This window comes from Sesamum indicum, linkage group LG9, assembly GCF_026168435.1.
Source record: "Sesamum indicum cultivar Baizhima isolate 11 linkage group LG9, ASM2616843v1, whole genome shotgun sequence".
NCBI lineage: Eukaryota > Viridiplantae > Streptophyta > Magnoliopsida > Lamiales > Pedaliaceae > Sesamum > Sesamum indicum.
The window spans coordinates 15,210,706-15,222,798 of NC_142665.1; the positions used below are offsets into that span (position 1 = coordinate 15,210,706).

General features: G+C 32.4%; 2 protein-coding genes across 2 annotated transcripts; both read left to right on the forward strand.

The window, feature by feature from the left end:
* Positions 1-3,607: 3,607 nt before the first annotated feature.
* LOC105171246 (cytochrome P450 71AU50-like) lies at positions 3,608-5,736 on the forward strand. Its single transcript, XM_088884790.1, has 2 exons — positions 3,608-4,615; positions 4,982-5,736. The coding sequence occupies exons 1-2, from the start codon at positions 3,740-3,742 to the stop codon at positions 5,591-5,593; spliced, it is 1,488 nt and encodes a 495-aa protein (XP_088740916.1). The 5' UTR covers positions 3,608-3,739; the 3' UTR covers positions 5,594-5,736.
* A 487-nt stretch (positions 5,737-6,223) lies between these two features.
* LOC148786920 (uncharacterized) lies at positions 6,224-7,132 on the forward strand. The gene is made up of 2 exons (XM_088885016.1): positions 6,224-6,406; positions 6,524-7,132. Exons 1-2 carry the CDS (start codon positions 6,224-6,226, stop codon positions 7,130-7,132), a joined length of 792 nt encoding a protein of 263 aa, XP_088741142.1.
* Positions 7,133-12,093: the final 4,961 nt, after the last annotated feature.

Consider the following 12,093-nt stretch of genomic DNA (forward strand, 5'->3'; position numbering starts at 1 on the left):
AGTGGATTAAGCCGGATAGGGGATGGCTCAAATTGAACACGGATGGGCCTCAAAAGGAAATCCAGGCATTGCAGGAACAGGAGGCATCATCAGAAATCATCTAGGTCAGACCGTCTTTGCATTCCAAGAACATCTTGGCCTCATGACCAACACAGCAGCAGAACTTAATGCTATATATAGAGGTGTTAAATTGTGCATTGATAACAACATTAGAAAAATTTGAGTGGAAACAAACATCATCATCAAGCTTATTTCCTCTCCCCGCCAAGGGCCATGGTACCTTCAAAACTTGATGCAAAAAATTAGAGAGCTTCTATCCCAAATTGAGTTCAAGATATCACACATCTTTAGAGAGGGTAATCAAGTGGCTGACTATTTTGCTAACCAAGCTTGTTTCAACCAACATCTTACCATTTTATCCCCTGATAATATCACTGGTATTCCTAAAGGTTTGATTAGACTTGACGCCTGCTCCTTGCCTGCTATTAAAATCAGAAGTAATAGTACCTTTAATTTAATTTAAAATATTTTCTACTGAAATTAGGGGTACTTCATTACTAATTAGTTTTATGCTGATACTTGTTGTCCTATCTAGGCTTCTCTGTGTTGTTTTTGTGATTGTTCCTAAATGGGTTCCTTGGAGGTTACTCATCCATATGGTTGATGTTGGGACCAATATTTCTCTGGTTACCTTTTGGTTTTGTCACTTCTGCTGATCTCCTTTATCTAATTGTTTGTTGTTATATCTTTTGCAGGTCTTATGAACCCCCTTTCACAGGTTCAAAGGTTGTCAGCCATACATACATGATCTTAATACTTATGTTCATCATTTATCCTTTTGGAACATTATACACACTCTGACTTGGCCTTTTTGTACAGATTTATTTGCAGGTGCTGTGCGATCCATGACGTGGTGGGATAACAAAAACCTTTTTGACTCGTCATAATTTTTCTACGACACATGTTCGGGTTTTTTATTGTAAGGGAGTAGTACTATTTGTTTATTGTTGCTCTATTTGTAAGGGAGTAGTACTCCTTGTTTATGGCTTTACTAAAAATTATAGGGAGGTAGCTCTCCCCGCTGTAATTATTTTGTGTGTTTAATATAGAAGGATTGGGGCTCCGAAAAGCTCCCCCCACCTCTTGGTGGTTTTTGCAAAAAAAAAAAAAAATGTAATTGTTTAATATTATTCAAAATAAAATAATTATTATTTTATAAAATATATTCCATAAATAAGTTAATATTAGATTCAGATGGGAGTGGTAAAAGAAAAGGATAAAAATTATTAGAGAAAACGATGCATAAAAATTAAAAAACAAATAACTATCAAAACATAATAAAAGAGTAGGAAGTTAGATAAATATTAAAAAATATAAAATGACTGACCAAAAAAAATATATATAAAAATAGTGCTCTTCCTTTATGATAAAGTATAGATAATATTGTTAATTCACAAATTGGAGTTAAAAAAATGAGAAGATAAAAATTGTTCAAGATTTTCACACAACTCTCTTCTTTAATATTCGGCAGCCGTTGTTGACTTCCACCCATCTTCTTCTTTTTATTATTTTTCTTTTTATTTTCATTTTACAAGTTTTGAATACTTAGGCTAATTATGAACTTTTTCCCCTAACTATTGGGCTTATTTTCTTCATCAACGGGATAATTTTTTTTGTTTAAATATCAATTACACAACAAATATAATATATGTGATTTGTTATTTTTTTAAAAATACTATCAAAAATATAATTTTTCGATATTCAAAAGAAAAAAATCATGGAAAATATAAATTAATCACGGCTTTACAATGGTTGTTAGCCGTTGTTTCTGTAGGTGGCAAAAATATTAGTCATGACAAATATTTTGACTATAGATAAAACTATGACGACTGTTGATTAATCATAGCAAAAATTTAAATTTTTTCATTGTTTGTGTAGTCTTGATTAATAGTATTGATTTATCATGATTTTTTAAGTTGTGGTCATTTATAGTATAACGAAAGCGTATTTTTTTTAGTAAAATATATATCAATTATAAAATAAATATATTAATTGATGATCCGATCAAACTCGATCCAGACAAGAACATCCTGTGAAAGGTATGGCAATTTAGGTAACCATGACATCGGCAAGAGCAATTTATCATGCTTTTATCTCATATCAAATGCAAAACGATATAGAAACGTATATTTTCTCTTTAACGATCGAACTTTTAGGAATGGATAGAACACGTAACTAAATAGTATCAGAATAGAAATATTTCCAAAAAATTCAATTAAGGTGCCCAAATTTCCCAGAATTCCTGTAGATTACTCCAGCAGTACATATAGTATGCTTTTTTTTTTTTTTTTTTGTAAATAATAGCAACGGATTATTATTAATTGAAATAAATTGATTACAATCATTTCTGTCGAATACCAATCATATTCTGATCAATAATATCAAATAAAAGAAATCCAATCACCATATGCTATTATAGTAGAAACAATACGTACTATTTAATGGAAACTAACACACCTGCTATTCAATAGACATAACACCCACGCATAAAGCGGGACTCGAATCCATGATTTTTCAGATCGTGGGGCCTCAACTTCGTTAATTGAGTTAGAAGATTGACATATATAATATGCTTTCAAATTTAAATTAATGCATGGTTAATCTTGGAAGACCATGTCAATTAAATATATATTTTCCTTTGAAATCTACATTTAAATAAATTATGAGATAATATATATTCTCATCATTTGTTATTAAAGGGTCTATCTCAATACGTTGCTGTATTTATTTAAATATTATTAAAAATAAAAATACATATATCACTGTAGTTGTAAAATTTTTAACAATCTAAGGAAATTGTTGTCTGTATTACCGTTCAAAGTGCGTAAGATGTCATTTTTAAACATTGGAAGAAGTATTTGAGCCCCACCCAATGTGAAGTTGTTGTATCGTTTTATATGGATTTATTGTAATTTACTTAATTATTATTAGTTCTGTGGATGTATTAATTTATGAACCATCATAAAAATAATACGATTTGCCAAAAAAAGAATTATGACAAATACAAATCAATCACGATTTTGCAACAACTATTAGTCATTATTTCTATAAGTGTGACCAAATCATTAGTTATAGTCAAAACCAGTACAAATTGTTTTGCTATAGCTACAAACTACGGCGAATATTGACTAATCGTAGTATAATTTAAGTTTTTATTTTGATTTTATTTAATCGTGATTAATAATATTGATTTACTGTGAATCATTCATAATGTAGCAAAATTCCATTTTTTAATGAATATATTACTCAATTTATGAAATATAATTATTTAATTATCACTTCAAAGCAGAAAAGAAGATATACACGTTCAATTACATATTTTTCTTGGAAATTTACATTTTTTCTCATTATTTGCCAGTACTGTATATAGTCAATATGTCGGGCTATTTTTTTTTTAAATATTATTCACCAATATTTAATTTGTACATCACAAAAACTTTAAAAAAATTAATTAAGATAAGGTCAGTCGTTATCTGGGGGTAATTATTTAAAAAATGTAAAGAAAAAAAATTAAAAAGTTGATGTGAATTCAGGATTTTTAAGAATTTGAGTTGCACCGCATTTTAAAAATAAGAAGATATTCTGTCTTTTGCTGAACTTGGACCAACGTTCAGGCGGACAAACAAACAATACAAAAATCTGAGAACTTTTCTGTCTTTCTTCTTCTTGTTTTCCGAATATGGCCTGGATTTGGACAGCGATATCTGTGATTAGTTTTGTTTGGGTCCTTCAGGTGCTGCTAAGCCTGAAAAGGAACAGAAAACTGCCTCCGGGTCCAACAGGTTTGCCAATTATCGGTCATTTCCACCTGTTGGGGAAGAATCCTCACCAAGATTTCCATAATTTAGCCCAAAAATATGGACCCATCATGTACCTACGCTTCGGCTTCGTGCCCACCATTGTCGTATCGTCGCCTGCGGCCGCCGAGCTGGTTCTCAAGACCCATGATCTGATCTTCGCCGGCAGGGCTCATCATCAGGCCGCCAAGGAGATAAGCTACGATAAGAGAAACATCGTCTTCGCACAGTATGGTATTTACTGGCGCAACATGCGCAAATTGTGCACCCTGGAGCTTCTCAGCAACTTCAAGATCAACCAGTTTCAGCCCATGAGGAGGGCTGAGATTGAGGTGTTTGTTGAGTCTCTCCAACGGGCTGCCGGGAAACGGGAAACTGTGGATATCAGTGCGAGAATTTCGGCCATGATTGGGGATATGACTTGCCTTATGGTGTTTGGGAGGAAATTCGCTGACGGGGATTTGGATGAAAAAGGGTTTAAAGCTGTGATTGGGGAGACCTTGCAGGTGGCCGCTCTGCCTAATATTGCGGACTATTTTCCGTTCCTGGCGGCGCTTGATCTTCAGGGGTTGACCCGACGGATGAAGGAATTGAGCAAGACTTTTGATGGGTTTCTGGAGAGGATTATTGATGATCATATTCAGAACAAGCAAGAGAAGAAGCATGCTCAAGACTTTGCCGACACCATGATCACTATTATGGAGTCTGGAGAAGCCGGATTCGAGTTTGATCGCCGCCATGTCAAGGCTGTGCTCTTGGTAATTATTTTACAGGAAAAATACAAGCAAATAAATTAGCCCCTACGAAAAAATAAATAACAATTTAACTTTTTGTATTTTTTAAAACACGGTAATTTACCTCCCTATACTTTTTAAAATAAAGCAATTTACCTCTTTAGAAATGTGGGTAAGTTATTTTATTTTAAAAAGTATAAGAAGGTAAATTAATATAATTTTTTTTATAGAGGTAATTTGTTCATTTTTAATATCACATGAGGTAAATTACTAATCACCCGTTATTTAACTTGTTTGGGACTTGAAGTACCCTCCCAAAACTTGATTTATATATCTTAAAAAAACTGAATTGGAAAAGTTTTAGAAAATGGGCTCCTTTTGTTTCTCCAGGATTTGCTTATAGCAGGAATGGACACTTCATCAACTGTAGTGGAATGGGCACTTTCAGAACTCATCAGGCACCCAAAAGCAATGAAGAAACTGCAGCAAGAATTGGAACAAGCAGTCGGCATGGACCAAATCGTGGAGGAATCACACCTCGACAGACTCGAGTACTTGGATATGGTCGTGAAGGAGACACTGAGGCTCCACCCGGCCGTCCCATTGTTAATCCACGAGTCCCTGGAAGATTGCGTAGTCGATCAATTCCATGTGCCGAAAGGATCACGAGTCATAGTGAATGTATGGTCCATCGGCAAAGATCCTAATGCTTGGAGAGAGCCTCAAAAGTTTCTGCCAGAGAGGTTCATTGGCAGCAATATAGACCTCCGAGGACAAGATTTTCAGCTCATACCGTTCGGGTCTGGCAGGAGAGGCTGTCCGGGGTTGCAGTTGGGGCTGACGGTGGTCCGTTTAGTGTTGGCACAGTTGGTGCATTGCTTTGATTGGGAGCTCCCAGATGGTATGGTAGCTAGTGAACTGGACATGGCTGAGCACTTTGGCCTGGTGACTTGTAGAGAGAACCATCTCTTGGCTGTTCCCACTTATCGATTGCTGAAGTGAATGACGGCGGGATGGTCGTTTGAGGCTATGTTGGTTGGTTTTAACTTTTTATATACTAGCATTTAAAGTTGCATTCGACGCGAGTGTAAAATATTAAAAAAATAAATGTATTTATGAATGAAAAATGTAGCAATTCAAATTTATATATTGTTCTAAAGTTATATAGAACATCTTCAGGAATTTAAATATTAGATTTTGTTAGCTTTATACATTAATGATGAATGAGAGACAAAAAGGAGCCGTAAAACGGAAAGTATTTAAATTAGTTACAAGAAGTGAAAATATTGCAATAATTATGGAATATTGAGCAATAGTTAGTAGATCAAACTTGGGTCAATAATGATCATTCTTGGAGTGACATTAAATAGCTAGTACTAGGATGCTTGGCTAAGCTTATACATAAGCTCCTCAAAATATTCCAAAGTTGTTTTAATCGCTTTCTAGTTTATTTTAGTTTATAATTATTACTCTATAATCAAACATCCCTCTCCAATATTTTCTTTTTCTTAAAGAAATTGACTTAAACCAGTCCCTGTTGAATCAAGCCTAATTCCACTTTCGCAAGTGTAGTAGGAATCATTTTTTGTAGTTCCGACACCCATCAATCAATGCATTAATGGTTGGGAAGCTATGATGTTATCGTATGCTAGGAGATTTCAGATTATCAAATCTGTTTTTATGGTATTACGCATTTATTGGGCTTCTGCATTCATCTTGCCTAAAGGTGTTATAAGGAAGAGTGAGAAGAGACTTCGAGTGTTCTTGTGGAAAGAAGGGACGACTAGGGACTATGTCAAGGTATCATGGCGTGAGGTATGTAAGCCGTTATCGGAAAGTGGTGAGGGCTTACGAGACATCGCTACCTTAAATCGAGAGTTAATGTGTAAGAAGCTCTGTGACGTTATAAGGTGTGATAGGACGTCTATTTAGGTGGACTGGCTCTATCATGGACGATTGCGAAATGCATCTATTTGGGCAGTTTCAGACAATGGGGGTTCGTGGGGATGGCGGAAACTACTTCATCTCCGATCCCTTGTTCGGCCGATGGTGGATATTGGTAATGGGGTTATATTCTATCTTTGGCAGGATCCTTGGCACCATCTTGGACCCCTCATTGCCAAATTTTCCCATGGACCGCAACTCCTTGAGCTTGGAATTTCTGTCAAGCTCAGCAGCGTTATCGTGGAGGGGCAATGGAAATGGCCCCTCATTATAGACATTGAGTGTTTGGAGATTCTACAGTTATTACCTCAGATTCATGGCGCTGTTGATCGCATTATTTGGCGGTATGAGAATGGTAGACCTACATCTACATCTCTATACCGATCGGCCCCTCCAGGGCTCAAGGTAGGTTGGTCTTCACTATTCTTGGGTTCCCTCAAGATCCCCAAGTATAATTTTATTTTATGGCTTGCTATATTGAGAAAGCTGTCGACGGTTGACAAACCATGGGTCTCTTACCTAGACGCTTGTGTTCTATGTGATGAAGGCGCAACTGAGATGCATATGCACTTATTCTTCCGATGCGGCTACGCCTGACGGTACCTTATAGCTATTCGACGATCCATTCACTTCAATTGGCCTAACCATGACTCGCCAATAGATATAGAGTGGGCTACAAGAAAATGGAGAGGGTAACACATTATTAATCTGGCTTATCATGCGCTATTGACTTCATGTGTGTATCATATTTGGAAGAAACGAAATCTGAGACATTTTGAGCAGTCTAAGCAAGAACTGACCACACTTACTGGACTCATTGTGGAAGATGTTAGACAGAGGATTTTTAGTGCTTGTTTAGTTTGCTCTGTTAGTTCTTGTGCGTTATATAAACTTTGGCATATCTCTTGGCCTGTCGAAGGAGACGCCACTCATTGAGCACTGTTGTACTATACGATTGTATTACTTATTTAATGAAAATTACATTTATCGAAAAAAAATTGGTGTCAAAATCAAGCTTATTTCTCCTCTTTTTCACATCCACATGTGCCTCACATCCTCATCTCAATTATTATTTCATGGAGACATAATAGTTGGGACCAACTCTATTTAACATTGGCAAGTTCAAGGACCAAAAGTTCAACTCATGGAACGGAAGACGGACAAAGATCGTTTTAATGATATCATTGAGGGACCGGGACCAAAAACATTTTCTTCTCTCTCTAATGATATCATTTTACAAGTTTTGAATACTTGGGCTAATATATGAACTTTTTCCCCTTACTATTGGGCTTATTTTCTTCATCAACGGGATAATTTTTTGCTCAAATATCAATTACACAACAAATATAATATATGTGATTTGTTACTTTTTTAAAAATACTATAAAAAGTATAATTTTTCGATATTCAAAAGAAAAAATTCATGGTAAATATAAATTAATCACGGCTTTACAATGGCTATTAGCCGTTGTTTCTGCAGGTGGCAAAAATATTAGCCATGACAAATATTTTGGCTATAGCTAAAACCATGAAAAATATTAATTAATCATGATAAAAATTTAAATTTTTTCGTTGGTTTTATTTAACCCTTGTTAATAGTATTGATTTATCATGATCTTTGAAGTCGTGGTCATTTATAGTGGAGTGAAAATATAATTTTTTTTTTTATTTTAGTAAAGTGTATATAAATTAGATAACAAATATGTTACATTTGTTGTACGTATAATTGATGATCCGATCAAACTCGATCTTGACAAGAACCTCCCTGTGATAAGTATGGCAATTTAAGTAACCATGACATCGACAAGAGCAATTTATCACGCTTTTATCTCATATCAATTGCAAAACGATATAAATACATATCTTTTTTCTTTAATAATCGAATTTTTAGGAATGGATTTGAACTCATAACAAAATAGTATCATAATAGAAATGTTTCCGAATAATCCAATTAAGGTGCTCGAATTTCCCAAAATTCCTGTACATTACTCCGCCAGTACATATAGTATGCTTTTTTTTTTTTTAAATAATAGCAAAAAACTATTATTAATTGAAATAAATTGATTACAATCATTTCTATTGAATATCAACCATATTCTGATTAATATTATCAAATAAAAAAAAAATAATCACCACATACTATTACAGTAGAAACGGTGCGTATTATTCAATAGAAACTAACACACCTACTATTCAATGAACACAGCACCCCATGCATAAGACGGGACTCGAACCCATGATCTTTAAGATTATGGGGTCTCGACTTCGTTAATTAAGTTAGAGCTCGTTGATATATATAGTATGCTTTTCAAAGTTAAATTAATGAATGGTCAATCTTGGAAGACCATGTCAATTACATATATATTTTCCTTTGAAATTTACATTTAAATAAATTATGAGGTAATATATATTCTCATCATTTGTTATCAAAGGGTCTATGTCAATACGTTGCTATATTTATTTAAATATTACTAAAAAATAAAAACTTATATGTCACTGGAGTTGTAAAATTTTTAACAATCTAAGGAAATTGTTATCTGTATTATCGTTCGAAGTGGTTAAGATGTCATTTTTAAACATTGGAAGAAGTTCTTGAGCTCCACGTAATGTGTAGTTGTTGTCTCGTTTTATATGGATTTATTATAATTTACTTAATTGTTATTAGTTATGTGGATGTATTAATTTACGAACAATTTACTAAAAAAATATACGATTTGCCAAAAGAAGAAAATTATGATAAATACAAATTAATTATGACTTTGCAACGGTCATTAGTCATTATTTCTGCAAATATGATAAAAATATTAGCTACGGCTAAAATCAATGCAAACTGTTTTATTATGGCTAAAAACTATGACGAATATTGGCTAATCGTAGTAAAAATATAAATTTTAATTTTAATTTTATTTAATCGTGATTAATAATATTGATTTACTGCGGCTTTATAATGTAGCGGAAATTTATTTTTTTTAATGAATATATTACTCAATTTATGAAAATATTAATATATTTATTTTTCTTGGAAATTTACATTTTCTCACTATTTGCCAGTGCTCAATATATAGTTGATATGTCGGACTATTTTTATTTAAATATTATTCAACAATAAAATTTGTACATTACGAAAACTTTTAAAAATATTAATTAAGATAAGGGGTCAGTCGTTATCTGCAATAACATTTTGAATCCTTTTTTTCAATAAAAAAAATAGTGAAACATCAGTTCATGTTTGTAGAAAATATCTTGATAATGAATAGTAATTTTGTCTCCCAAATCCCAACATCAAACATACACAATTTATTTTAAAATAATTTAAATTACCTCAGAACACAAATCCAAATATACCATCTATTTTCAACACACACTTATTTATCTCTATTTTTCTCTCTTTATCTCCAAAATACAAAACAAAACACTTAGAACACAAATTCAAACATTAGGCTTGCGTTTCGTAAAATGTTGCCTTGACGTGTTTACAAAGCAACATGGAAAGACATACATTTGTCTCTTTGCAATAAGTGAGAGAAAAATATTAATTTAGAACCTTATACTTTCCCTTGGATACATAATCAGGAATGTTATAGCTTTCTCGCTCGAGGATTGGTGTAATTACACGTAAATTATTTATAGTTTGAAAAGTTATATTTAGCACTTTTGAGATTTGTTTATATTTAACAAATAAATCCTTTTGTTAGTTAAAATTTAATAAATTTTTTAATATTAACAAACAAAATTGAATGAAAATTGATATTTATTCTAAATTGACTTATTGCACGTCAAATAATTTTTTTTGGACTAAACTACCCTTATATTCATGAAGATATATCTCCTCACATACATTAACGTGTGAAGAAGACGTATGAGGGTAATTTGATCATAAAAAATGATTTATTTGTCCTACAATAGATCAGTAATAAGTCAATTAGGGTAAATATAATTTTTTTTTTATTTTTTTGTTAATATCGACAAAGTAGATGAATTTTGATTAATGGAATAATGCTTTTATTAGACGGAAGCAAACTTCAAAAGTATTAAATATAAATTTTCAAATCATAAGAGATTTACATATAATTACACTATATCTCAAGAAAGGGAAATATAACTATTCCTAATATTTTTTTGAACTCCTCAAATCGAAGTTTATCATTTTGAGTATAATTATAGAAATTCCGGCTCTATTACTCAACTTTGTTTTATGGTTCAATGTATATATATTTATGGAACTTTATTATTCTTGTGAAATTTCTTAAAATCTTCTCATTACACTACAAAAATTTGAAATTTCTTAGCGCTATAGTAACCATGATTTAAAAATAATGGTAAATTAATACTATTAATCACAATAAAATAAAATAAGCTTAGAAACTTAAATTTTTATCACGATTATTAATATTTGTCATGCCTTTTAGCTGTGATCAATATTTGTTATGATTTTAATATGGCTAATGTTTTGCCTTCATTTGCAGAAGTAAAGCTAATGGCTGTAGCGAGAAAATTGCAATATTGGTCCCAACGTATAGAGTTGCTTGCAATATTAATTAGTCCCATAGTTTCTAAAATTATCAATATTAGTCCTACACTCTAAGAAAACATTGCAAGGTTAGTTTCACCAAAAAAAAATTACAACTTTTGAAACGCAATATTTTTCTAAAGTGCGGGAATAATGTTGTATGGAGCCAATACTGCAAAACACCATAAATTTTGGGACCGAAATTCAAATTTTTTCGGTTGTTCCAGAGTCATGTTTAATTTGCATTGCATTATGAGTTTTTGTCTTTTGACCAAAGTAATCAACTATATTAAAAAATCATATTTTTTCTAGTGTTACTTTTTTTCTGCAAATTATCTTTTTCTTAATAGCAAAATAATAAAGAAAAGGTAGAAAAAAAAGAGATGGTTCTGCAAGAAACATAAAGCCTGGCTTGAATCTTCTATCACACTTTTGTGTCCACCAATAAGTAATTCATATGTGTTCTTCTCAAATTAAAACATATATATATATATATATATAATAAATTAGACAGTAATTTAAAAATGGGAGAAAGATCAATTTGGTCCATTAAGTTTTCATACGATTAATTTTAGTCCTTTAAGTTTGCGTATTTTCAATTTAATCCTGTATTTTTCAAAATGGCCTAAATTGGGACCACAGACGAATTTTAGGACAATTTTACCCTCAAACAGTTTTAAAGAGCTATTTTAGTCCATTTACACCAAAATTTCAATTTTTCACCCATCCTCGCCTAAATGGTATCAGAGCCTAGGTTTATTGAAAAAAATATATGACTATATTACATTTTGATATTATTTATCCATTAATGGAGGAGACTTTTGAGAAAAATAGAACGAATGAAAGTTCGAGTTACTGTGAAAACAGGGGATATTTCCAAATTCTGGAAATACAAAGAAGAGAATTTCTCATGGAAATTCTTGATAAATGTGACAACGGTCCCAAGAGGATTGATCCAAAACTTCTCACGCCGGAAAAAAAACAAGAATGGCTGAGAAATTTTGAGGTTCGACAAGTACTACCAGGAAATGCAGTATGACGTCTACACT